We start from the raw sequence: 27,732 nt of genomic DNA, 5'->3' as shown, positions 1-27,732 counted from the left end.
CCCCTAACCAGTGGTTTCTTTTATGTAGATATCTCTGCCAAGAGAAGTAAAATGAAAGACAGACCTCTCACTCTCCAAGTTTGGCATCTTAGTTCTGTCTTCAAAACTCCCTGTCTTTTCCTCAACAGAAAAATGGTGATAATCTCTCCCTGAGGCCAAAGATCCAGAGTGACCCAGATACTGAATCTGAGGGCTGAAAAGAGGCTCAGCAGTTACCAGCACTTGCTGCTTAACTATGAGTTTAGATCTCAGCACCCATGGAACAAGCCAGGCGTCTCACATACCCCAGGAACTCGCCCCAAGGTGGGCAGTGGTGCCTACTGGCTTCTAGCCCAACCTAGAAAGGGTGAGTTCTAGGAGACCCTGCCTCAGCGAAACAGATGGAGACCTGACAGAGGAGGCACCCGACACCTTGTCTTGGTGTGAACAGGTACATTCCCTCACATACATGTTTGCATGTACTCATGTAGACACATACATGCATATAAATAACAGATGAACACAGAAACAGACTCCAAGACACATAGGAATTCAGTTTGTTTAAAGTACATCACTAAGAAACAAATACCCTAAATGGACCCACTATATCAATTCTCCTCCCCGATTGCCCCCAGATCTCAGGGAACATTGCAGAAGAGGGGGTGGAAAGGACAGAGAAGCCAGGGGATGCAGAGGACGGTTGTGAAATGTGTAGCTTAAGTTTTCCTGCCTGGCCCACAGTCAGGACAAATCTCTCTCACCTGCCAGTCCCACAGCCACTCAGACCCAACCAAATAAACACAGAGACTTATATTGGTTACAAACTGTATGGCCGTGGCAGGCTTCTTGCTAACTGTTCTTACAGCTTAAATTAATCCTTTTCCATAAATCTATACCTTGCCACATGGCTTGTGGCTTACCGGCATCTTCACATGCTGTTTATCATCGTGGGGGCTGGCAGTGTCTCTCTGACTCAGCCTTCCACTTCCCAGCTTTATTTTCCTCCTTGTCCCGCCTACACTTCCTGCCTAGCCAATGGCCAATCAGTGTTTTATTTATTGACTAATTAGCAACACATTTGCCATAAAGAACATCCCACAGCAGAAATGCTTTCTTTTGGACATGACAGAGCAGTTGAACTCATAAACTCACGTAGCTGTAGTTACTCGCACAAGATCAAGCCAGTTAAAAGCCCAGCATGGATGTGGGAGGGGCCTAGCAAGCTCCACCCCTATCTGAGGAGCCGTTGGCTGCTAGGAGAGGAAGAATCATTTTTTCTTAGAGGTGTGGCCAGTGCCCAGGTGAGGTCTCATATTTATTATTTGCATACTGACAACACTAATTGGACTCAGTGGTCAGTGGGTTATTTATTTATTTATTCATTCATTTATTTATTTATTTTTTGGTTTTTCGAGACAGGGTTTCTCTGTGTAGCTTTGTGCCTTTCCTGGATCTTGAGTGCTGGGATTAAAGGTGTGCGCCACCACTGTCCGGCTTATACGGACCTCCTGAAGTTGGGAGGGGGAATTTGGGTGTTCAGGAATGGGACTAGGGAGAATCAGAAGGGGGAGTAGTGGATGGGTATAGTAGAAATAAATTGAATACATGTATGAAATCTTCAAATAATAAATAAGAACTTATATATAAGACATAAAAACAAAGGATGGTGACTATGTACTAAGAGATAGGCGAGAACCCACTTCCAAAAGTTGTCCTCTGACCTCCATGGTGTCCCGTGGCATATACATATCTCCCACATACACACAGATAATGAAAATAAATGAAAACAAAAAAAAAATGGAGGGTGGTTGGTGCATGCCTTTAATCCCAGTACCTGGGCAGCAGAGGCAGGCAGATCTCTGAATTCCAGGCCAGCCCCCAACTCTGAGGAGAGGCCCTGCTGGACCAGAGGTGACACCAGCCGCCAGAAATACAGACCACAAAGACCAGAAGTCCAAAGAGGAAACAGAAACCAAGGAACAAAACACCCATCAAACAAAAACAAACTCAGGAAAAAAAAAATTAATAGTCATGCGGTGGTGGGGTGGTAGCATATGCCTTTAATTAATCTCAGCACTTGGGAGGCAGAAGCAGGCAGATCGAGGCCAGCCTGGTCTACAGAGCAAGTTCCAGGACAACTAGGACTTTGCCCGCCTTGCCCCCCCCAAAAAAAAATTACAAATAGTGAGAAAGAAAATAGCATGGGAATTCTATTCCATTTCCCTACCTAAATCACTAAATCCAAGATGGCTAAAGGGGTCATGTGGTGGCTCCTGCCTTTAATCTTACAATAACGGAGAACAGAGCCCTCACAACTCAAGATCTCTTAGGTAAATACAGCAGGTGAATATGGTATTATGCCCCTGTAATCCTAGCACTTGGGAAATAGAGGCAGGGGGATCAGAAATTCGTGGTCATCCCCAGGTGTGTATTTCTAGTTTGATATCAGTTTGAGCTACAAAAGTTAAACAAGCCGGGCGTGGTGGCACACGCCTTTAATCCCAGCACTCGGGAGGCAGAGGCAGGCGGATATCTGTGAGTTCGAGGCCAGCCTGGTCTACAGAGTGAGATCCAGGACAGGCTCCAAAGCTACACAGAGGAACCCTGTCTCGAAAAACCAAAAAAAAAAAAAAAAAAAAAAAAAAAAAAAAAAAAAAGGAAGAAAATTGACAAAGTTGTTTTTCCAACCAGATTAGCAGGAATCAGGAAATATGATGACACCCAGATCTAGGGAGGATGTTGGGAAATTACAACCCCAAAGATATTTGCTTGTGAGTGAAACTGGTGAAATTTTGGGGAAGGCAACTGGTAGTATCTGTCAAAAATCTTTGACCCAGAAACCAACAGGCAGGGTTGTTGTTTTTGTTTTTTAATTTTTTAAGACAGGGTTTCTCTGCAGCTCTGGCTGTCCTGGAACTCACTCTATAGACCAGGCTGGCCTCAAATTCACAGAGTTCTATTTGCCTCTGCCTCCCAAGTGTTGAGATTAGAGGCATGTGCCACCATGCCCAGCAAGTTTTTTTTTTTTAACATAAAAAACAGGTTATAATTCAAAAGTCCAGGGTTATTTTAAACAGTAAAATATTCTCTCTGTAGAAAATAGTAAAAATGGCCGGGCGGTGGTGGCGCACGCCTTTAATCCCAGCACTCGGGAGGCAGATCCAGGCGGATCTTTGAGTTCAGGCCAGCCTGGTCTCCAAAGTGAGTTCCAGGAAAGGCGCAAAGCTACACAGAGAAACCCTGTCTCAAAAAACCAAAAAAAAAAAGAAAGAAAGAAAAAGAAAAAAATAGTAAAAATGATAACATTTCCCAATAAGCCCTTTTAAGCCAAATGATAGCTGAATTATACATGTAAATATTGATTAGATTCTGGGATACAGAAGAAACCTGTCTTCATCTGTTCAGAGAGCTATGTTTTACTTAAGCTGTGGAAGTGAGATTCCTACTCATCTTCCTCTTCACTGATGTACAGCAGACATTTTTCTATAGGCTAATCCATAATCTAAACAGATTTTAGCCTCCTCTCCTGAAAGTAAGGCCAGCATTTTCTTTCATCAGCTTGATACAATACAAATTCTTATCCTAATAGTGAAATGTAGATAGTATAAGCTTGCCCAGTGATTGGGCAAAACCAAAACTTATTATAAGCCACAGTCATCCTAGGGTCCTCCCTACTAGGTAGCCTCCCTGAATCTGTGGGTTGCAGTCTGATTGTCCTTTGCTTTAGATCTAGTATCCACTTATGAGTACCTACCATGTTTGTCCTTCTGAGTGCCCAGCAAGTTTTTTTTTTTTCTTTTTTTTTTTTTTTTTTTGGTTTTTCGAGACAGGGTTTCTCTGTGTAGCTTTGGTGCCTGTCCTGGAACTCACTTGGTAGCCCAGGCTGGCCTCGAACTCACAGAGATCCGCCTGGCTCTGCCTCCCGAGTGCTGGGATTAAAGGCGTGCGCCACCGCCGCCCGGCCCCAGCAAGTTCTTAATTCACAAGATCTACACACAAAGTCTTCCCACTTAAAGCTGGGCTATAGCCAGGGAGGTGAGGCATGAGTAGGCGAGTAGGCAGCATAGTGAGACCCTATCTTAAAATAAAAACCCCTTTCTTTCTTTCCTGACCTCAAACTTGCTATGTAGCTGAGGATGGCCCTAAACTCCTGACCCTCCTGATTCCACTTCCTGAGTGTAGGATCCCAGCCTGTGGTTGTGATAAGCCTTCTGCTTACACTGAAAGGCTGCCTCCTAATCATTTCTCTTTCTCTGCCTTAGCTCAGGGGGTCTTGAGTCACTGGAACAGGGTCTCTGGTGCACTTGCTGTCACAAGCCGCTGGGGCCTGCCCAAGATTACTGACTCAACCCTTCTAGGAGAGTCTAGGAATGAGCATTAACCAAGTTTGTAGACAATGTTTTGAAGCTGATTGTTCAGGCCCTGAATCTAGGCTGCTCTGCCTTAGGCTCCTGAGAGTCCTAGGAGGGATGGGGGTGGGGTGGGTCTAGCAGGTTCCTTTAAGGAAAAGGAGACCCAGAGCCCTATGGAGAGGGTCAGAACTTGCTCCAGGGATGATGTCCTCGCTGGCTTGAAGATCTCCAGAAGAGAATGTTTGAGGATCCTAAGGAGGTAGGACTGTGATCTGTGTTCCTAAGGCTAATTAAGAATACCCCCGAGCCGGGCAGTGGTGGCGCACGCCTTTAATCCCAGCACTTGGGAGGCAGAGGCAGGTGGATCTTTGTGAGTTCGAGGCCAGCTTGGTCTACAGAGCGAGATCCAGGACAGGCTCCAAAGCTACACAGAGAAACCCTGTCTCGAAAAAAAAAGAATCCCCCAAGCTGGGTGGTAGTGGCACATGCCTTTAATCCCAGCACTCGGAGGCAGAGGCAGGCAGATCTTTGTGAGTTCAAGGCCACCCTGGTCTACAAAGCGAGTTCCAGGAAAGGCGCAAAGCTACACGGAGAAACCCTGTCTCGAAAAACCAAAAAAAAAAAGAATCCCCTGAGTTCCTTCTACAACCGACTATGGCTCAGAGGCATAAGGTCCACAGACTTACAAGAGGGCGTCTTTGCCATGAAGAGAGCTTGGCAGTGACAGATCACAGATCCTGCCCCTGCAGAGACCATCAGCCATGTCCTACATCTTAGACTCTCACTCAGCCCTTAAACTCAGAGACCCCTTCCGTTTAACTCAGATTTCTCACTTGTAAAGTTATGACAGTGACGATTGCCGTTGGATCTCCTGTCCCAGCCTCCCCAGCTTCCAGTGGCTGCTGTTCCTAAGGGCTATTTTACCTTAAATCCTTCTTGGTGCAATCAAGAGAATATTACTTAAAGTCAGGCAGTAGTGGCACATATCTTTAACTCCAGCACTCAGAGGTAGAAGCAGGCAGAAGTTTGAGTTTGAGGTCAGCCTGGTCTACAGAGCGAGATCCAGGACAGGCACTAAAACTACACAGAGAAACCCTGTCTCGAAAAACCAAGAAAAAAAAAAAAAAAAAAAACTAAACCGAAAAAAACTGCAATAATTTTAATTTACCTAAACGAGTGGACGGGTGGGTGGTCCTTAGATGCTGAAGACATAGTACTTGGAGGTCTCTTCCAAGTATTCAGAAACTCCCTAAGGATGTGTGGGTGTTTTTGCACACACACACACACACACACACACACACAATTATACAGTGTATGTGTGTGTATGCCATAGTTACAGACGAGTGCTCCACACCCCACTCTGCCTGCCTTGGAACAGACCCCTCATTCCCCACGAACAGGAAGAGTTCAGATGAGATCCCTGAGGGAGATGCTTCCCATCACCAGCAACATCTGGGCAACATCTGGTGAGCTATCCCAGGACAGGGAGATGCTTTTCTACAGAAAATACATCACTTATTTGATTATATATTTTTTCCCTTTAATCTCTCTCTCCCCCTGCTCGCCAGACTCCCTCACCATCAGGTTCCCTGCTCTAAGCCCCCCCCCCCCCTCCGCAGCCCTTGCCAACTCCCTGCCCTGCTTTCAGCCTTGTCTGGTTTCCTGGATACAGAGCTCAGCAGGATGCAAACCTGGGTAGCTCCAGAGAACCTCATTAACTCTAGAGTCCAGCCTTGCCCATCTCCCTCATCAGCATCTTGCAGCATCTTAGGCCAGGAATGTGCGGCTGGCTGGGCTCTCTGGTCCAGTGCTCTCATTTTATGCATTGGAAATAGGAGCTGGAAATGTAGAACAGCACTTCTAGGCACCATCAAAGCCCTCTTTCTGGGCCGGGGAGGTAGCTCAGTTGGTAGAGTGCCTGCCTGGAATGCACAGAGCCTTGCGTTCTATCCCCAGCACTATATAAAATCTTAAATGGTAGTACCTGACTGTCATTCCAGCACTCAGGAGGTGGGCAAAGAATCAGAAAATTCAAAGTCATCCTCAACTGCACATCAAGCTTAGACCAGCCTCGGGTCCATGAGATGGGTCTCCAAGACTAAAAACCCTTCTGCTGGTGACAGAGAAGGGATTTTAGTGAAGGCCGGTGGTGCAAAGGATTGCTTGGGCCATCAAGGGCTACAAACGTGCAGGACAGGGAGAGGCCAGCTGACTATCTGAGGGTGGGGATTTGCATGGCCTGGAGGGACAGCTGTGACCGCTCAGTCACCTCTAGAGACTGGCATCAGTTCTGTAGTATTTTCTGTTTGTTTTTGTTTTGAGACAGGGTTTCCGCTATGTATGTAGCTCTGGCTGTCTTAGAACTCACTATGTAGACCAGGCTGGTCTCCAACTCACAGAGATCCGCCTGCCTCTGCCTCTCGAATGCTGGGTTTAAAGGTGTGCGCCACCACACCAGGCCACGTTTTGTTTTGTTTTTCCCTGGAACTCGCTCTGTAGACCAGGCTAGCCTCTAATTCAAGAGATTCACCTGTCTCTGCCTCCTGAGTGCTGGGATTATAGACAGAAAGTACCACACCCCGGTTTATGTGTTTGCTTTTGAAACAAGGTTTCATATATCCTGGCTGGACGCAAACTGGCTTTCAACATGGCAGGCAATTGCCCTCCATCTTCAGCTAGCTCTGTAGTCTATTTCCGGAGCAGCCTCAGCCAGCACAGCTTCACTGTACCAAAGCTGAGTGTCAGAGACCTCATCTGCCCCCTAGACCCCAGATTACCACAGACGAAGGGCAGGCGTCACCCCGCCTGCTGTCTGTACATGTACACCCAGGACTGAAGAAGGGACCCTGCCATGATCTCCACCCTAGATGCCATTTAGGCAGGACACAAGGTCACCTCCCTGCTGCATCCGGGGGAGGGGAGAATGGAATCCTGAGGGTTGGACTAGCCACTGACAACATTCATCTAGGACAGACAGAAGAACCCAGAATGCAGTGGGAGCCGGGCTGAGGGGGAGGGTCCAGAGCTTCCAGAGAAGGCTTCCCGGAGGAGGCAGTCCACGCTGAGCCCTTCTAGGCGTAGTCGGATTCCCTCAGGTGAGAGCAGAGAAAGGGTGAAACATTCCAGGCGGTGCAGCCAGATGGAAGAATGCAAACGCTCTCGGTGCTGGGTCGAGCTGGACGTGCCGTGGGCCGAGGACGACTAGGGTGGGCTCCTGAGATAGAAGCTGACTGCTAGAACATACTTTCTTCTGCCCAGTAGGACAGGCAGTTGGCTGCGAGCCTAGGGACGGTCTTGGCGGGAGCAGGGGAGGCAGCAGGCCGCTCTAAGTGGCTAGGGTCCGGCCGAGGAGAAACCAGATTCTTTTTTTGTTGTTTGTTTGTTTGTTTTAAAGGAGGGATGGGGGTGGGGAAGCTGTTTCCAGCAATCTCTGCTTTAGGTATTGTTCAGGAGTGGGGGCTCTGGCCTGAGGGCAGAGGTGAAGGCCAGGCCCTGGGATGACCTTTTCCGCCTTCTCTCCTCATCCCTGGCTGGTCTCCAGTCTCGGTTAACTTTCTGCGGAATCTGGGGATGAGGAGGATAGGTAGGGGCCCGAGAAGGGTCGTCAGATTGGATTGATAATAGGCTGCCTAGGGCGGGCGGAGGCAGGGGGAGGAGCTCCCAGCGCTCGCAGCCTCAGTCTACCCAGTCTGCAGCTCGGGACTGCTCGGCGTAGAAAGGCGGGCATCTCTAGGACCCGGCTCTGCCCGGAGCTCGGCGATCGCTGGAGCCGAGCGCGGAGCAGCGGCGCCGGGGCCGGCGGGGTCAGAGTCCGCGGGGAGGCTCGAGGCGGGGGAGGGGGCGGCGCCTCCGGGGCGGGGCCGCGGGCTGCGGGCTGCGGGGCGGCCTGGCGGGAGGCCCGGCGTGCGTCAGCGCCGTGAGTCCCGGAGTTTTCCACTGACGAGGGGGGCGGAGCTGCGGGCGGGGCCGGGGCTCAGCCAGTCTCTCCCGCCGCCGCCGCCGGACGCGCAGACCTGGGTCGGCTGCACCGACGGCCGCCCGGCCGAGCGCACTGCGGGTCGCTGCGCGCGCTGCGACCCTGGGGCCGGGACAAGGGTAGCCGCGGCGTCCTTGGCGGGCGAGCGTTGCCAGCGCAGGTGAGTGCCGGGGACCCCGAGCGCGGCCGGAAGGGAATCCGGGCAGGGGGCGTCCCGCCTGAGCGGCGCTGTCACTCCAGTCCCTTGGCTTATCTCTCTTGGGTCCTCCCGCGGGCCCGCCGGGATCCGGCCGCCTCGCCTGCCTGGAGATCGCGCGCCCCGGGTGGGAGCCCACGGCTGCTAGGTGGGGGAGACCAGGCTTCCCTTCCCCTCCCCCGCCCCGCGGCTGTTACCCCGAGATGCCCAGGCGCCCCAAAGCCGGGTGCAGGTGGCAGAGTGGCGGGGTGCGCGTGCCCGCGGGTGAGTTTCCTTTTGACCTAGTTGCCTGAGAACTTTTCAGAAGTTACTCGCGTGGCCGGGGCAGGTGACATTGGTCGTCTTCCTCCTCCGGCTCCCTAGGGGGGGGAGTGCCGGAGCTGCGGCGTGTGCCGGGCGCCCCCGGCAGGCGGGGGTCAGGGAGGGTGTGGAGGGATGAGTGAGGCTTGGTGAGTCACGGACCCCGGGAGGGAGGAAGGGAGGGAGGGAGGGGGGCGGAGGATTGTGTCGTCTGTTCACCTGTCACCGTCACACGCAGAGGCCACTGCCGTGAGTCACGGGGCGCAGCTCCACCGGCCACCCGCGGGCACACGTAGGCTCTCTCCCACGCGCTTGTACTCCCTCTTCTGCAAGCATTTCATCTCCTTCCTCAGTTTCCCCTCCCCGGGGCCCTTTCGCCCTCACGCACTGTAGAAATGCCCACACCACAGCAACAGCCACACACTTAGTCACTCGGTTGCTGGTACAGTCACTCCCAGACGTAGCCCACATTCCTGACACCAGAGAATCCATCCCTGCGCTCTGGCTGCCCACCCAACACCTCCGGCCCGGAGTCTCAGCCCCTTTGCCGAGCGTAAGTCAACACTCCCCCCAAATCTTTGGCAGCCCCGCCCCCATCTCTCCGGCTGTCACTGAATCTGCCCCCTTTCTCTCTGCCCTCTCCTGTCAGTTCACCTGGCCCTGCCCTGTGTGTCCTACGGGTCACACCCTCTCCCGCCGAGGTGCTGAGGCATCTTTTAACCATGCAAATCTAGAATTGTCAGTCCCTGCTTACACCCTTGGGTGGCTTCCTGTGCCCTCGGGCTAACTAACACAGGCCCTCGTAACTGCACCTCCACCAGAAGGCGCGCTTGCTGCCCTTGCTGCAGCCCCTGGACCATGCCCTGTCCCCTGTCCGGAACTCTGCCAACGTCCCTTCTTCGGAGGGACCTGCCTTGCCCAGCTACCCTTCCTGCCCACCTCCTGTAACTCCAACTTGAGAGATGTTGGATGTAGGTCTTTTTTTTCCCTTGTGCCGGAAGTGTCCGCCCATAGTGCTTGGCATCTTTTGGAAGCTTAGCAAGAATTTGGTTGATAATGAATGAATGAATGAATGAATGTGAAGAACTGGCTTTGGGCAGAGGAAACAGTAACTGTCAGGTGCGGTATTCCTGAGTAGAACCAAGTATTTCATATAGCCAGCAAACATTTGGCACTTACCCAGTGCAGGGCCCTAGAGGCTGAATCGAAAGAACTGTCCCCTCCCCCCTGATCACTTTCTGAGGCACCGATGGGGGAGGGGCATGTCAGTGCTTCCTGTCTGCTGTGTCTTGAGCTGCCCTGCACTGTTTCCGTGAGGTCCAGAACGGCTTGGAGGTGATTTTCCCATATCCCAGGAAGTCCTTCAGGAGGGTCTGGAGTCCTATGACCCAAGGTGTTGGGGGTGGGGGCATGACTGATGAAGACCTGGGGTTCTGAGGTCAAAGGACACATTCTTCAGATTCCTGGAAGGGGGATCGAGGTAGCTAGAGGTGCCCCCTCCCTAGTACCAGCCCTGGCTGGGGGCTGGGGCACACGGGTGGGCTGAGACTTCCCACAGCTGCCCCTCAGTTGCCTGGGTGGAATGGCCTTCCCGGATTCAGTACTAGCTAGCTGTGGTCACTAGACGGGGGTGACATTCCGTTCTCTGGCCTGTCAGTGCCTGTGTGTGGTGGCAGGAAGGGGGAGGCCCCGGATTCTTAGGCTGCTACCGTCCCGGAAGGAGCCTGGTTCTCTTTGATTCCGGAGCCTGTCGGTGGTGTCTCTGCCTGAGCCAGCTCCTGGGAATGGCCTTTCGTTCCTCCAGGACCCTAGGACAGGACTCTGCTCCCCCTGGGAACAGGATCTTGATTCCCGAGGCTCTGCTGCAGCCCCTCCCCCACCCTGACTCACTGTCTGGCCCTTTTCTTGGACTCTTTATAGCTATCTTTCATTCCCCTTTCTGACTTGGTCTCTTCTCGTCTGCAGGGCAGTCTTCCTGTCCCTGACTTCTCTCAGCCTCTGGATCCCAGGTGGCACCCTTCCCTCCTCCTCAGACCCAGCCAGAGGTCCACACTCTGGAGCGCAACCTAGCCTTTCCGGGATGTTAACAGCTTTGGATGTGGACACTCCTCCTCCTTAGTTCTTATCTGGATATACTTGACTATGGATCCCTGTCCAGTCCACACCTCCCTCCCTGGCGTCTGTTTACTCTTGGGGAACGGGAGCCTCTGAGATACTCTCTCACACTTGCCTGCAGCCTGAGTGAACTTCCCTCCCCTGTCTTTAAAGCCACCTTTGAACCCTGAGCTCTGACCCTGGCTGGGGGATGGGCATGTGTCCCCTTCTTAAATTAGCTTTCAGGAGCAGGAGAAAGCCACACTGAGACCCCTGGGCCAAGGACTGTCTCTCTGTGGGGCTATCCTGAGCGCTTGTTTGGGCCAGGCTTACTGGGACTAGGCAGAGGTAGCCTAGCCTGGTATGAGAGGCCGTTATCCTGTGGTTAGATAAGGGGGTGCTGAGGGAAATCCAGGGTCTCCGAGAGCCATTTCAGTCAGTCTGGGCCGCTTAAACAAAATACACTTTTCTGTTTCTGGAAGTTGGGGCAACCAAAATCAAGGCCCCAACCTGGTAAGGCCCTTTCCTGGTTTGTAGTGGACACTGTCCTGCTGTTTCCTTATGATAGAGGGACAAGTCTGTCTATCAAAAGTGATTTATGTTTAATTTATGTGTATGCATGTTTTGCCTGCATGTAGGTCTGTGTGTCATGTGTATGCCTAGTGCCTTTGAAAGCCAGAACGGGTGTGGGATCCCCTGAAACTGGAGTTACAGAGGGTTGTGAGCCACCATGTGGGTCCTGGGAATTGAATTCAGGACCTCTGGAAGAGCAGCCAGTGCTCTTAACTGCTCTCTAGTCACACATACCTCTCTAAGGACTTGAACCCAGGGTTTTGTGCATGCCAGACAACTGAGCCATGTCCCTGGCCCTCAGAGGCACAGATACATGGCAGCATGTGTTTGTCATCCCAGCACTTGGGAAGTAGACATAGGAGGGTCAGGAATTGAGGCCATCTTGGGCTACAGGAGACCCTTTCTCATTCCAGCTGCCCATTATTTCCTGAAGCTCCCGCTTCCAAGGTCATCACACTGTAGATTAATCTTCAATTTCGGAGTATTTTTGTTGGAAAGTGTTTTATCCATAGCAGTACCTCAAAAAGGCAGAAGTGGGGAGCTTTGGGGATCTGTTTGGAGATGGCTTTTCGGGGGGAGGGGGTCTTACTTTGTAAATCAATTTGGCCTGAAACTCCAGGCAATTCTCCTGCCTCAAACGAGACTTTATAGATTCTAGCTATGACTTCTGGAAGGATGTAAGGCTGGGCTGTTCCCAGTTTGTGCAGAAGCCAGGGAGAGTGACAGGGACATGGCTCTGTGGGGAACTACAAAGAGTGTTGCTCAGCATGGGGTCTGCAAGGTGGCATTTCTGTTCTGTCATTCTGGCTGTGGTATAGGGCTGCGCAGGAGAGAAATGGGTGGGAGCAGGTGGGGGCAGAGACATGGAACAGGTGATAAACTCTGCGTGTGTGCCGAGAAGCCAGCTCAGGACTTTTCACACTTCACCACGGAGCTATACCATCAGCCCAAATTTTGATTGATAGTGACCTACATAGAATCTATATATACAGTACAGGAATGTCACAAATACAGTAGAGGAATTTTTAAACATTTAATGCCCATGCAAACTACCCAAGCTAACCTTGAACCATCATCCTGTACATCCCCCAGGACTCCTCACAACTGTCCCCAGCACACACCCCTCCTCCCACTGGCTTCCCTAGCCTGACTGTGGAGAGGGCAGAGACAATTGGTGTCCCCATCGATTGGTCCTACCTTCTGTTAGTCTGTATTTCCTGATGCTCTCACTGCTCTGCGTCTAGTCTTGTGAGTCCTAGAGCTTGTTATTTTTTTGCACACTCGGTGAGCGTGAATCACTGACGTGCATTGACGTGCATTGATTCCTGTCAACCTCCTAGCCCTAGAGGTTCTCATTTCTCCCATAGCTGAGGCTGATCTTGAACTCTCAATTCTCCTGCCTCCACCTCCCAAGTGCTAGGATATCAGGTGTGCACCACCCTGCCTGGCCTCTGGGGGCTTAAGGCAATTGGAGACAGTGATGTTAAGGAATTTTGCCAGGATCACCCAGCCAGTATCCAAGCCAGGGTCCAAGTGCAGTCAGTGAATTCTGGTCCTGGTTAGCCACTAGGATACCTCCAGAATCTGTGCCTAGCCTATCCGTGGGCTTCCAGGACTGAGTGCTGCCTGGATGTGGGTGCAAGAAGAGGAGGGGAGGGAGGAGTTGGGGGGTGACTGCAGGTTTCTGGCTTGAGCAACTGGGTGGGTGGCAGTGCTGTTACTAAGACAGGGAACACAGGAAGAGGAACAGATGGCATGGGGGGGTGGGGAACAGAGACAGGGTTCAATTTGGGGCCTGTGGAATTATGTATTTCCAGGGGAAGTGGGCCCTTGGTCTTGGGGTCTCAGAGATGTGCCTTTTGTCTTATAGGCAGCAACTGGAATTAGAGAAAAGGATAGTGTGCCTGCCCCCCATGCGTTAGACTTGTGGTGGCCGTGACAGGATGTTTAGAGGCTGCCTGTCAACTCGTGTGTATGCGTGCGTCTGTGGTCAGGGTGCCTGGCTCATGACCACACATCTCCTGGGAGAACCCACAGGTCAACTGGGCTGTTTGTGTTTGTGGTTTGACTCTGGGAAAGGGGGGTAACTAAGCCTGAGAAACTGCCCCGGAAACACCTGTCATCCTCATTCCCCCAGGCCCAGGGTGGGGACTTGGTCTGGTTCTCCCATGTCTGCCTGGAGGAGAAGGCAGGCTTCCATGAGTACTTTTATCCAGTGAGTGGGCTGACAGCTGGTGCCTTCAGAGTCAGGGACTTGCCGGAGAGGCTTGGCATAGGAAGAGGACACCTCAGTGGAGAAGACCCAGAGAGCTTTCCTACCCCTTTCACTTCCTGTGATGGTGCTGGGGGAGGGGTCCCCAGCTGTGGGCATTCAGCCCTGAAGGAGTGAGTTCCACAAGACAAACCAGTCAGTCCGACAGCAGGTAGCTGCACTCAGCTAACATCCTGAGTCCTCTGATCCCCAAGTCCTGGAGGGACTGTTACTGGTCCATGTACTGGGGGTCAGGGAAGGAGTTTCACCCCTCCAGCCTGACTGGTGAGTGATTGCACCCTACCAGGGGTCCAGAGAAGCCACAAGCAAGAAGGCTTAGACAGCCGCTCTCCAGGTCAGTTTCACTCACTGTTAGAGGTCTGGTTTTAAGGAGAATTAACCAACCATATTGGAGTAGAAGGCAAAGCACGGGTGAATTTTGAGATCAGAGTAAAGTGTCCTGCCTGCAGTTCAGCCTGGAGCAGGGGACTTTTCTCCTGTGGCATGGGGGTTTCTGAGGGAAACTCTGAGAAGCTCCATCCCAGGGAGGGGAAGGGCTTGGGGAAGTCCTGTCCGGAGTGGAGCCAATGTCAAAACCAGTTGCCTGCTCCCAGAGCGCCCGATCAGCCTGGCCCAGGGAGTAGGACCCACGGCTGTCAGTGGGCAAGGTGGTGGACCTGTGTGTGGGTTGCAGGGGTGCTGCCCTTAGAGGCAGGCTCTGCAGACTGCAGCTGCGGAAGACCCTGCACGTGCAAGCACACAAAGCTCACAGACTCAAGTGTCTGTGAGTCAGCCACCAGGATTCCTGAAGGATGAGCCAGGACAGGCCGAGTTCTGTCGGTCCATCTGTTGGTCTGTCCTGCCTTCTGGCGCTGCTGGTGTGTTGGTGTGTTGGTGTGTTGGTGTGTGTGTGTGTGTGTGTGTGTGTGTATGTGTGATCAGGGGCCAGGTCTTGGGAGGTCCAAAGGCCCTGGGGATTTGGATATTAAGAGTCATTTGATGGAGGGGTACTGTGCTGTCTGGTTCTGAGGACTCTCATGGAGATCCTACCATGAATCTGCAGCTTCTGGCAGGGCTGGAGGGCCCAGATGGAGTTTTGGGGGGATACCATGGAAGGTGGAGCCAGGGATGGGGAAAACATGGTTAGGCTGGGAGCTTGCCACTTAGAGTTCTCTTATTCTAATTCCAGGCCATCTGTCCTCAGCTCCTAGAGTCCCCTGCAGACCACTATGGCTGGGCTCCTGAAGAGGAAGTTTGACCAGCTGGAAGAGGACTTCTTCAGCCCCTCCTCCTCCTCCTCCTCCTCCTCCTCCTCCTCCTCCTCCTCCTCAGGCAGGTCTCTCTCTCTCCTCCTCCCCCGGTTCTTCTGTCTTCCCTGCCTGGAACTCAGATGAGGAGGGGACCAAGTGATCAGGCACCTCAGCCTGATCAGGACTCCTGTGGCCTCCAAAGTTTCACTCGTAAGTCTTCTGTCCTGGTGATGCCTCCCCCCGCCCCCCAACACCCCTTCATTCCCTAAAGGTGAAATTAGCCTTTTCAGCCTTGGGAGTGGCCTTGGGGATGTGGCTTTCTGTGAAGCCTTACACTGCCCACTATCTGGAGACACCTGGCCCTGCCTTGACTTTCCTTTGACCTTGGGAGTCAGGCTGTCAGGAATGTTGCTCCCCTAGGGCCCTGGGGCCTTTCTAAGGGGCTGCTCTTGCGTTTTTATTTCCGCAAGCACACCCTGGGCTCCCAGCACGCCCTGGGCTCCCAGCAGGAGTTGGCACCACACTACTGTCCCCATGCACATGGCCTGCTCAGCCGCCTCCCTCCTGTTTCATTGCTTTTTAGCTTTTTCTGAATGTTCCCAAAAGAGTTTTTCCTGATTGTTTTCTTTTCTTCCTTTTTTTTAACCTTGAGGACAGAATCTCATACCCAGGTTGTCCTCCAACTCGGTGGCATCTGCCCCCCCTAGTACAGGGATTGTGGATGTACTCCACCATGACTGAGTTCTTGGTTATCTTTTCAAACTTGAATAATTTTGATTGCAAACCGAAAAGATGGTCCTTTTTATTAGTTTATCTTTTATATTATATATTTTATATAATGTATATTTATATTTGTTTTTTTGAGACAGGGTTTCTCTGTAGCTTTGGAGCCTGTCCTGGAACTTGGGCTCTGTAGACCTTTGATACTCCAAGAACCTTTTTATACATTTTTCCCTACAAAGAGATTGGTTGTTTTTTGTTTGTTTTTCAAGACAGTGTTTCTCTGTGTAGCCCTGGCTGTCCTGGAACTCATTCTGTAGACCAGGCTGGCCTCAAACTTACTGAGATCCACCTGCCTGTTGAGTACTGGGATGAAAGATGTGTGCCATCACTGTCTGTCGAAAGGGAATGTTTTTACACAAGTTCGGTCTCACTATGAAGTTTTGAACATCATAGCTATTCTGTTTACTTTCATGTACATACATACCTGTGTGTTTCACACGCAGGCACACGCACAGAGAATATGATTTTTTAATGCCTAGAATCTAACATTGCCAACAGAAAGCCAGCCAGGTGGTGGTGGTGCACGCCTTTAATCCCAGCACTCGGGAGGCAGAGGCAGGCAGATCTCTGTGAGTTCGAGGCCAGCCTGGTCTACAGAGCGAGTTCCAGGAAAGGCGCAAAGCTACACGGAGAAACCCTGTCTCGAAAAACCAAAACAAACAAACAAACAGAAAGCCTTTTAGAATTTAGAATCTTCCTCAGATAGTTGAATGCAAAATTAATATATTAACTTGAAGTCACTGAGCATAGTGGCAAACACTTGTAATCCCAGGACTGGGGAAGTAGAGGCAGGAAGTTTAGGAATTCAAGATCTCCTGATATAGAACCAGTCACAGGGCTAGCTTGGGATACATGAGACCCCGTTTTGTTTTTAAGTCAGATATGATGGTGTATTCCAGTACTCAGAGGCAGAGCCTCGTGGATCTCTGTGAGTCTAAGGCCACCCTTGGTCGATGTATCAGGTACTAGGCCAATCAGTGCTACATAGTGAAACCCTCTCTCAAGAAAACATAAACAAGGGCTGGAAAGATGGCATACTAGTTTAAAGAGCATTGGTTGCTCTTCCAGAGGACCCACATCAGATGGCTCACAGCCACCTGTAACTTGCACTAGGGACCTGACACCTTCTGAACTTCAAGGGCACATGCTCGACAGGCCTATACTCACACACGCACTTGTTAAAAGTAAATAAGTTTAAAAGAAACAAAAACCGTTAGTACCAGTGAGGTGGCTCAGAAGGTAAAGGGCTTGTCATCAAGTCTGTTGACTTGAGTTCAATCCCTGGACCACACATGGTGAGAAAACCAACTTCTACAACTTGTTCTCAATATGTAATCAATACCTTATAAAGACTTTGTAAGTCTGTTGCAGAACACTTAAACTACAAAGGAGAACATCAATAAGTCGTTTTTAGAATGTATGTGTGTATTTTGCCTGTGTGTACCGTGTGCATGCTATGCCAGAGGAGGCCAGAAGAGGGCGTTGGATCCCCTGGCACTAGTTAGGTGGGTTGTGAGCTGCCACGTGGGTGCCAGTGCTCTTAAGTGTTGAGCCATTTTCTCCAGTTGCTTGATATATTTAAACATAGAATTACTGTCTTTATTACATGTAAAGAATGCTTAGCAAAAGAGCAAAAATTACAGACAACTGTTACTCCTTGGTAATAATGGCCAGGTGCTCCATCTACAAATGCGGCCCTTTGGACTGATAAATGACAATCAGCCAATGTTGACTGGGGTGTGGCGTTCAGTTTCACCAGCTCCAGCTCCAGCCAGGCTGGTGGGTGGATAGAATGGACGGGTAGGCGTCTTCCTAGAAATCACACCGCACCTCAGAGACTCATTCTCTGCGCCTTTCTTGTCCCTTTCAGCCCCGTCCATCCTGAAGCGGGCTCCGAGGGAACGTCCAGGTCGTGTAACCTTTGATGGCATCACTGTCTACTATTTCCCACGGTGCCAGGGATTCACCAGTGTGCCCAGCCGAGGTGGTTGTACCTTGGGTATGGCTTCTCGCCACAGCACCTGCCGCCTTTTCTCTTTAGCTGAGTTTACAGAGGAGCGGGTCAAGGCTCGGCGTGAGAAGCTCCGTCAGCGCTTGAAGGAGGAGAAACTGGAGATGCTGAGGTGGAAGGTACGGAGACCCATGCAGCTCCTGGAGTCAGCTTGCACAGTACTTGTGCAGAGAAACGGGCCTGTGGTTGGTGTTGGGGCGGGGGTGGGGTGGGGTGGGGGGTGGGGGGGGCATACAGAGAGGGTTCAAGGGCTGGGGCTATAGCTCAGGCAGATAGAATGCTTGCCTAGTGTATAGGAGGTCCTGGCATCCATTACCAGCACCGCATAAACCAGGCATCTTGGTGCACACCTGTCATCCCAGAACTTGGGAGGTGAGAGCAGAGGAATCAGAAGCTCGAGGTCGTCCTCGGCTACACAGGCCAAGGCCCTGTCTCAGGAGACAGAACAGTAGGCGGTTTCAGACAAGGGCCAGGCCTGGGGCCTAAGGCTCGACTCTTCCCAGACTTAGGAGGGCTGGAGACTGACCTGACATTGCCGGTATGTGTATCTAGTTAGAGAAGGGTTTTGTGTCTGACGTAGGGTGACGCATATGAGATCTGTTCAATACCTCACTCTCGTCCCCTGCCTGTACATGTAGCTTTCAGTGGCTGGAGTTCCGGAGACAGGGGCAGGCCTACCCCTCACAGTAGATGCCATCGATGACGCCTCTGTAGAGAGTGACTTGGCAGTGGCTGTCGCTGGTGGCCGCTTGGAGGAAGTGAATTTCCTACAGCCCCATCCACCTCGGCAGCGGCGGGCCCTGCTTCGTGCTTCGGGTGTTCGAAGGATCGACCGGGAGGAGAAGCGGGAGCTGCAGGCGCTGCGCCGATCGCGGGAGGACTGTGGCTGTCACTGTGACGGCGTCTGTGACCCCGAGACCTGCAGTTGCAGCCTGGCCGGCATCAAGTGCCAGGTGTGTGGCTGGAGCGGGTGGGGTAAGAGGGTGTGGCTGTTAGGTTCAGGGTCTCTGTGTTAAATCCCTAGCCCACCACCAGAGCGAAACCATCACACACCAAAAAAAATCTCCAGATGTGGTGGCACACACGCTTTTAATCCCAGCACTCTGGGAGGCGGAGGCAGGCAGGTATCTATAAAGTCAAGGCCAGTCAGGGAAAGCAAACCAAGCCGGGCATTGATGGCACATGGGGAGGCAGAGGCAGGCATATCTTTGTGAGTTCGAGGCCAGCCTGGTCTACAGGGTGCGTTCCAGGACAGACACCAAAACTACACAGAGAAACCCTGTCTTGAAAACAAACAAAACAAAAAGCAAAACCTACCGGATTGGGTGGGGTGTGGAGCCGGGTCTGCAGGCTTCTTACACCCGCAAAGTCCTTACTTGTGCACTGTCTTCCTCTGCAGATGGATCACACATCATTCCCCTGCGGCTGCTGCAGGGAGGGCTGTGAGAACCCCAATGGCCGTGTGGAATTCAATCAGGCAAGAGTTCAGACACATTTCATCCATACGCTCACCCGTCTGCAGATGGAGCAGGGTGCTGAGAGCCTGGGGGATCTGGAGTCTCCCGTCCAGGACAGTCCCAGTGAACAAACCCTGGTTTCCCCTTTTCCGCTGGCCACGCCCCCTGTGAGCCATGAGCTGGGAGATAACAGCTGCAGCAGCGACATGACCGATTCTTCCACATCCTCGTCCTCCGGCAATAGCGAGGCTCCGGACCACCTTGCCCAACCCAGCCTGCCAGGTCCCAGCTTCCAGTCTGGCGTGGATGAAGATAGCCTGGTGCAGATTCTGAATTTCAGTGACTCTGACCTTGGTGTGGAGGAGGAAGAGGAGAAGGAGGAAAGGGGTGTGGGCGACTTGGATAACCTCAGCTGCTTCCATCTGGCTGACATCTTTGGTACTGGTGACCCCAGCAGCCTGGCCAGCTGGACTCACAGCCAGTCTGGCTCTAGCCTTGCATCAGGCATCCTAGATGAGAATGCCAACCTGGATGCCAGCTGCTTCCTAAACAGCGGACTTGAAGGGTTGAGAGAAGGCAGTCTCCCTGGCAGTTCTGGATCCCCTGGGGTGGAGGCCATGCAGAGTGGCTCTGTGGACCTCAGCTTATCCTCCTGCGACTCCTTTGAGCTGCTCCAGGCTCTGCCAGATTATAGTCTGGGTCCTCACTACACTTCCCGAAGGGTATCTGGCAGCCTGGACAGCCTTGAGGCCCTCCACCCTTTGCCCAGCTTCTCTCCACCAAGGGATGCCAGCACTTGCTTCCTGGAGTCTCTCCTGGGCCTGTCAGAGCCGGTTACCAATGTCCTGGCACCCCTTCTGGAGAGCCAATTTGAGGACACTGCCTTGGTACCTCTGCTGGAGCCTCTGCCAGTGTGAGGACTGAGGTGCCGTCCCTGCCCCCCAGCCCCGTTGCTGCTTTTTGTGTGATTTTGGGGTTCCCCAAGGTCTGTGTATGTAACGGTCTCCCATGGGCTGGTCCTGGCCACGGGTGCTAAATGCACCCTCTTATTTTTACATTAACACTCTGAATTTATTTATTTTTTTATTTTTTTATTCTGTACTAAAGAGAAGGTGGAGAGGGGGACCCCTCTCCCAGTGCCTGGGCTCTTTATATCCACGCAGAGGTCTTCCACCCCCCAGTGTGTGCCAGGAGGAGGAAGAGCAGCAGGGCCCTCCTTCTGCCTCACAGACGTTCTTCGGCACTGGATAGGTATGCTCCTTGGTCCAAAGGCAGTGACAGGGCTGAAGTCCGGGCTTGTGGCTTCCTGTGAACCATGGGAGCTAGATCTTCTGGACTGTGAAGATGTAATTTATTTCTGTAATTTATTGGGGGACTGTGGCATCAGTGGCTGAGCCTCTCTGGCAGGTGGGCAGTGTTGGGGCAGACTCCCTTCGGTGTACCCTGCCTGTCTGGGCTTTGGTGTGGACTGTGTGGGTTTGCGCCTGTGATCTATGTCAGCTGCCTGGCTCCTGAGCAAAACCCCTTTTGCCCTTGCCCGGCCACGCTGCGTGCCCTTTGCCCGGTTCCCTTTTCCCGAGACCATGGGTATAGCACCCCTCCTGTAGGATGGGAAGCCAGAGGCCCCAAGATGGGCAACAGGCCTGCCTCAGGACCTGAAGCACACCCCATAGTGCACCCCAGATCACTGTCTCAGGGCTTTCTGGGCACTGAACTCCATCCTGGCCCACCATATGCCCCTAGGCCAGTTGGCAAGGGGTGGCTCTTGAGGGCTTTTATGCCCTTCATTAGCTGATGTTGAATTTTGTATGCATTTTTATATTGTCTCTAAGTGTCAGAACTATAATTTATTCATTTCTTTGTGTGTGCGTGCCAAGAAACACAGGCTCTGGGCCTGCCTCTTTGCCCAGGAGGCCTTGCCAGCCTGTGTGCTTGTGGGAACACATTGTACCTGAGCTGTCAGGTACCAATAAAGACGCTCTATTTTTAAGTGTGGTCTCCTTGGTGGGGTGGGGAGCATGGTGCACCCCCAGGAAGCAGTGGGGTGGGACCCTGCAGGGTAGCGTGGACAGCCGGTGGCTGTGCTGAGAGGCAGGAGGGACAGCCGGGTGGCCTTCCTTCCAGGCAGGCCAGGCAGCCTGCAGGCAGCCAGCTGAGGGGTTGACTGGGAAATGAAACAGTGCTCCCCCTAGATTAACCCATTCCTCGACAATGCCATCTGGGGTGCAGTGGGGAGTGACAAGGAGGCCGGGCTGTCAGCTTGGGCTGGGCCAGGGCACCCTCCTTGGCATACATACACACTGGTCTGGGCCCTGGCCCAGAAGCTATAGTCACTTGTGGGTCCAGAAAGAGCAGGGCAATAAGATGTGGCTAGTGGAGGCCTGGCCTGGTGACAGGCCCCCACAGCTGTAGTCCCTGAGTCAGCTGGGGACCTGAGCTCTGGAAGTGTCTACTAGCCAGACCTGTCAGACCTGTCCCCAGGCAGCCAGATTAGGCCTTAGGCCAGCAGTGCAGACCAGGCAACAGCCTGCTCTGGGGAACCCCAGCCTGCATGATAGGGAATGACCACAGGCACCTCTACCCAGAAGGATGAATTCAATCTGAGCTCTCACTACCTAGTGAGGGGACTGCAGATTACTCGCCTGGAGCCAAGGGTTTCTCCAACGGCCTGCATGATTCATACGTGTGCAGCCCCTTGAATGCCTGGGTCATGTGTGTATAAACCTGTGAACACACTTGGATACCCATTCTGTTTCCATGTTTGTCTCTGACCTTTGCCTTTTAACAGCCATGCCACTGTTTAGGTAGCTTTCTTTTATTCATGGACATGACCTCATGGCTACATCAATGACCCCCAGAGGACTGAGGCTTGGATCACTGCCTGTAGGGGCCACATGTCCCGGTGACTGGCTTAGCTTACTTGACTTCCTGGTACATCCTGTTGTCCTATCTCCTCACCCCTTTCACCAGGGCCTGGAGACCCTTGTGCAGAGATCGCTCCAGCATGCAACATCCGTGTCTCTTCAAGGGTTCTGAGAGCCTTCTCTTGACAATCTAGGGTGCCTGGTGACAGCCCAGTGACCCTAAAGGCTCCTCCAAAGACTCAGTCCTTGGTCAGACTGAGACCTTTTTAACTCCCATCTAGAGCCACAGGGTCACTTCAGCGGAGTTTTGTTGAGATAAATGGAGACAGATAAAACATGATTACATCTGTCTCTTTACAGCACCACTTCCAAAACACAGACCTATTTCCTAATAAACCTGTCCCAATGAAACTGTTGTAAAACATCATAGAAAAGGGAACTTAAGCGTCCCTATAGGAGAGAGGGGAAATATTCTAGATCCATGCATGTGATCAGCAGTGTGTTACAGAAAGGACAGGGCTGGGATGGATTATTAGCCCGGCATCCTCAAGGCCCTGGGTTCTAGCCCCAGCACCAGAAGAAAGATGGAAAACAAGACTTAGCAGTCATCTAGGCAACTAAAGTTCTTTCTAAAACTCTCTTGAGTGGCTGAGGGTGACCTTGAACTCCTGATCCTCCTTCCTCTACCTCCCAAATGCTGAGATTATAGAAGTTGTCCCAACACACAGGTATGTACACACACATACATACACACACACACACACACACAACCCTCCTGCTTTGAGACAAGGTGTCATGTAGGCCAAGCTGTACCTCTTTGTTAAGCCCCACTTCGCAAGTGCTGGGATGGTAAGCCATCCATCGCCACCACACAGCTACATTCTTCCCACACTAAGGCCTTTATTTTGAGACTACTTTATTCATTATATTTTATTAGTCATATTTTTATTTTGTGTATAAACATGAGTTTACACACACCACAATTCTTGTGTGGCGGTCAGAGTACAGCTTCTGGGAGCTGATTCTCTCCTTCCACAGGGTGGGACCCAGGGATTCAACTCAGATCATCAGAGTTGGGGACCTTTACCTGCTGAGCTATCTCAGCAGCCCCAGACTTTTGTCTTGAGACTGCAACTGGCTGTGTAGCCCTGGCTGTCCTAGAACTCATTCTGTCCACCAGGCTTGGCCTGGAATTCAGAGCGCCACCTGCCTCTGCCTCCCAAATTGTGGGATTAAAGGCGTGCACCTCCAGCTGAGATCTATCCTTTTCAACAGCTCCCAAGAATTCCTAAATGTGTTGTGTTAGCTATTACGTAAACATGGATAAGCACATCGTCATTCAGTTTAAGGTAAAAGGTGTAGTTCAGGAGTACTGTGTACCTAGGGAACATGAGACCCTCACTTCCATCCCATTACCATAAATACTTTCTAGCTATTACTGCAAAGCATGACTCAAGATTTGGGAAATAGAATCTTTTTCTCTTTTGAGACAGGAGTCTTACATAGTTCAAGGTAACTTCAGATGATGTTCGGATGACCCTGACCTTCTGATTTTCCTGCCAACACCTCCAAAGTGCTAGGGTTCCAGGTGTGAACACCATGCTGGTTTATGTGGTGCTGGGGGGTCAAACTCAGGATTTCATGCAGGCTGGGCAAGTGCTCCACCAACTAAGTCACACCCCTATCCAGATCTAAGAGTGGAGCATTGACACCCAGAGAGAGTGAGCACTTGGGAGGGGCAACATGGTGCGACCTTAGGCCTCCAGGTGCCCAGTTCAGAGTTCCTTCCCCTGAGGCTGGACTGGCCCTTAATTCCATCCTGAGAAACGGAGAGTTGTACTGGGAACCGAGCAATGGTGAGTTCTCTCACCAGGCACAATGACCATTAGCTACCTGCACTGCACCTGCCCCTTTAGGCATTAAATGGGATCCTGGAAGGTGAGCCAGCTGGCCAATATCTTTTACAAAATTCCAAGCGTGGTAATTGTAGGGACAGGATGGGGCTCAGTGGTACTGTGCTTGTCTCAACCTGGTGAGGTCCAGCTTGGGGGAGGTGGGTGGGGACACAATGTCCTCAGAGAGGACAATGGGCCTTGAAAATCTGTTGACCCTCTTGCACAGGGCCTTAACTTGGGGTCCTTCTGCAGGTGATTCCCCTGGTCTGAGCCTACTGCCAGGGCAGACTCAGTGGACATCGTGGGGTGTGGGGAGGGGCAGTCGCTTCTCTAGTTCTGAGATACTGGGGACAAGACTGGGGCAGGGGACACTTGAAATGGCTCTAGGGTGCTTTTTCCTAGCCATCATTCCACTGGGAGATCTCTGTTCTGTTTCTTCAAGAGTCTGGAACAAAAGTGGGGTCCGTGAGGAAGGTCCCAGCAAGCCCTGGCATAAGCTAAACTGCTGTCTTCCTTCCCCAGGAAAAACTGCTTCTTAGGCCTTAAAAACATAAGGTTTCCAGACACCCTCAGGTCAGATGAAACATGAATCCAAATAAGCCACAGACAATACAGAATGGCGAGAATATGTCATTTTCCCAATTCTTTCTCCACTGATCCACTACTTCCTACTCTCCCCATGGAGCGTCTGTAGATGGATGGCTTCTACCGGCTCAAGCCCTTTCCAGCCATGGCTAGAGCCTCAGGGACCCTTGGGCTTTCTCCAGAATTTCCTCTCTGATCTTGGGGTAGTTGGGGTGCTCCGTCAGGACCTGGTACAGAGACAGATGAGACGTGCAGAACCAGGCGGGGGCCCTGCACCACCCCACTCTTGCCGGTGACTTACACTGTGACAGACTTCGATGGCATCTACAAATTTCTTGTCTTTCAGGTAGTTGAAAGCCAGTTTGAAACCTGTCCAGAGGTAGGAGGACACCCTGGTAACTGGGGAGCCCTCTGGCCCCCTCAGCTGCCAGGACACAGGATTGGGCACTAGGATGAGGGCACTAGCCTCTGGGTACCTTGGCCGGCTGCTTACCAATGGCAGGGCTGGCCTGATGACTGTACTTCCAGGCCAGCTCATAGTTGGTGGCCGCGTCCTTGTAGGACTGCTCCTTCTCCATGATGAAGCCCATGTACTCATAGGCCTTGCAGCAAGACTGCAGGGGAAGCCGGTCAGCACAGCTGCCCCAAAGCAGCCACCGTGGTCCTCAGGGTGGGACCAGGAGGGGCAACTGGATGGCAGTATTAACCCCAAAGAACACAGGGACCCCCAAGAGCACCCTCAACATTTTGACGGGTTAATGTGTACCCACTCCTTACTCAAAAGCTGGCACAACCCCCTCTACTGACATCCCATCTGTCGGAAGCTAATCCTTGTACGTCCCTCAAGCCCACCGACCCCTCTCAAGCCTCTCAGGCATTCTGTTCCCTTCTCTTCCTGGCTACGCCTCACCCCTATAAGCTTGCCTTCTTCCTTGGCCTGTGGCTCCTGGTTCCAGGCCAGGTTTGCCGCCACCGACTTGTCTCTCTGACTCCGCCTCCTCCCACCATGCTCACACCTCCTCTATTCTTCCCAAGGATCCTTGCCTTGTTGAACTGGAGGCAGCGGCGGAGCAGCTCCAAGGCCAGGTCAAACTTGCCGCCTTGGCAGTAGATGTCTGCTAGCAGAAGCCAACTCTTTTCCAGGTCTTCGGCCTCATCCAGTGTCCACGGGACCTTGGCCAGACGCTTCAGCTGTGTACGGGCCTTGGGGACTTGCTTCAGTAGCATGTAGGCCTGTGCCATGGCCAGCAACGCAGGGACACTGTCCTTCTGCACACCCATGGGAGCAGGCATTGGGACACTCTGTCACTCCTATCTTGACCCCTGCCCGCCAAAACCCACCCCTAGCTCTCGCACCTCAGCCTGGGCCATCTCGATAAAGGCACCCAGAGCCACCTCCACATTCGCCTTCTCCCTGGTGGCCAGCAGGCAGAGGCTCTGCAGCAGCCGCAGCTGGGTCTGCCCGGAGTCAGAGTGTGGGTAAAATTCCCGCAGGAGCTTCTCTGCAGTGCGCACCCCGTGCTGCTGGGACTCTTTCCGACTGGCAGAGCTGTGGGCGTGGGACTTATGCTGCCAGCCTGCTTGTGTGGCCCTCACCTGGCCTCCGCCCGGAAGCTGAAGCCTCTTTCCACCCCCAGCCCTCTTACTTGCTGTCAGCCACCAGGCTCTCAAAAACCTCTCCACCGACAACCTCGTTATCAGGGTTCAGACAGATCTGTACCATGTAGCAGGTGGCAATCTGGCCCCAAATGCTGTCCTTTCGGGCTTTGTTCAGAAACCTCAGAGCTTCATTGGGCTGTCCAATGTGCCTTCAAAGAATGAAGGAAATGCCAGGAGCTGGTAAGAGGAACTGTATAAGGCCGGGGCACATGGACACCAGGGTATGTGGACACCAGGGCGCATGGACACCAGGGCGTATGGACACCAGGGCGCATGGACACCAGGGTACATGGACACCAGGGTACATGGACACCAGGGCGCATGGACACCAGGGCGCATGGACACCAGGGCGCATGGACACCAGGGCGCATGGACACCAGGGCGCATGGACACCAGGGTATGTGGACACCAGGGCGTATGGACACCAGGGCGCATGGACACCAGGGTATGTGGACACCAGGGCGCATGGACACCAGGGCACATGGACACCAGGGCGCATGGACACCAGGGCGCATGGACACCAGGGCGCATGGACACCAGGGCGCATGGACACCAGGGCGCATGGACACCAGGGCGCATGGACACCAGGGCGCATGGACACCAGGGCGCATGGACACCAGGGCGCATGGACACCAGGGTATGTGGACACCAGGGCGTATGGACACCAGGGTACATGGACACCAGGGCGCACGGACACCAGGGCGCATGGACACCAGGGCGCATGGACACCAGGGCGCATGGACACCAGGGCGCATGGACACCAGGGCGCATGGACACCAGGGCGCATGGACACCAGGGCGCATGGACACCAGGGCGCATGGACACCAGGGCGCATGGACACCAGGGCGCATAGGGAACACTTGCTCAAAGCTGCTCTGCTGGATATCTGGTCTGAAGGTTTCCTGGAGGCTGCTTGCTCTCTGCTTCCCCTCCACAGAGCAAGACCCTAGCTATCTGCTAGGAAGGCCTCTTATCTCACCACTGACCCTTAGTATACCCAAGCCTAACTCACCAGTAGTAAATGCCTTGGCAGTAGTTAAACCCTGGCTCCAAAGGCACCCGACTAGACACCTTCTTGGCCAGTTCTAAGAAAGCAGGAGCCTCTTCAAGCTTGCCACTCCGTCGGAGCAGATCAATCAATTTATTCAATACCAAAAAATTGTCTAAAAAAAGAAAGCAGAAGTCTGCAGCGTGCAGTGGACAGTTACTGCACCAGGCTGGTGTTCTAAGGTCTGATGGGGGAGGAGGGAGTGCTAGACCTTGAAGAGGTCCCAGGAGACACTACTTGTTTAGGCTGAGCAGAGACATTCTATATTCAGGAGTGAGTAAATTGTACGGTGCTTAAAATACCGACAGCAGGGGCAGGACATGCTTTGGTCAGTGGAGCACTTGGTGTACCAACACAAGGACTTGGGTTCAAATCCCCAGCACCCATCTAAAAGGCAAGGTGTGGCCACATGTCTCTGTAATCCCAGACTTTGGGGGATTTCTGGGGTTTGGTGTTTAT

The 27,732-nt window shown here is 52.5% G+C and overlaps 2 protein-coding genes across 2 annotated transcripts in view; one reads left to right on the top strand and one right to left on the bottom strand.

The window, feature by feature from the left end:
- The first annotated feature begins 8,309 nt into the window (after positions 1-8,309).
- Csrnp1 (cysteine and serine rich nuclear protein 1) lies at positions 8,310-21,212 on the top strand. Its single transcript, XM_052724311.1, is given in 7 exon segments — positions 8,310-8,467; positions 14,911-15,061; positions 15,063-15,119; positions 15,121-15,181; positions 17,625-17,884; positions 18,404-18,718; positions 19,165-21,212. Coding segments are annotated over 6 exon segments (1,779 nt in total). The 5' UTR covers positions 8,310-8,467; positions 14,911-14,950; the 3' UTR covers positions 20,140-21,212.
- A 1,800-nt stretch (positions 21,213-23,012) lies between these two features.
- Ttc21a (tetratricopeptide repeat domain 21A) overlaps positions 23,013-27,732 on the bottom strand; it is a 36,751-nt gene continuing 32,031 nt past the window's right edge. The window contains exons 23-29 of the mRNA XM_052724233.1: positions 27,238-27,388; positions 26,213-26,374; positions 25,923-26,115; positions 25,611-25,835; positions 25,060-25,180; positions 24,868-24,935; positions 23,013-24,793 (exon numbers count right to left, since the gene is read on the bottom strand). Coding sequence (XP_052580193.1) covers positions 24,716-24,793; positions 24,868-24,935; positions 25,060-25,180; positions 25,611-25,835; positions 25,923-26,115; positions 26,213-26,374; positions 27,238-27,388 — 998 coding nt within the window. The 3' untranslated portion in view covers positions 23,013-24,715. The remainder of the gene's footprint in view (positions 24,794-24,867; positions 24,936-25,059; positions 25,181-25,610; positions 25,836-25,922; positions 26,116-26,212; positions 26,375-27,237; positions 27,389-27,732) is intronic.

This window comes from Peromyscus californicus, unplaced genomic scaffold, assembly GCF_007827085.1.
Source record: "Peromyscus californicus insignis strain IS unplaced genomic scaffold, ASM782708v3 Scaffold_11__1_contigs__length_118956290, whole genome shotgun sequence".
NCBI lineage: Eukaryota > Metazoa > Chordata > Mammalia > Rodentia > Cricetidae > Peromyscus > Peromyscus californicus.
The sequence above is the reverse complement of the archived record's forward strand: the minus strand, read 5'-3'. Positions and strand labels throughout refer to the sequence as shown.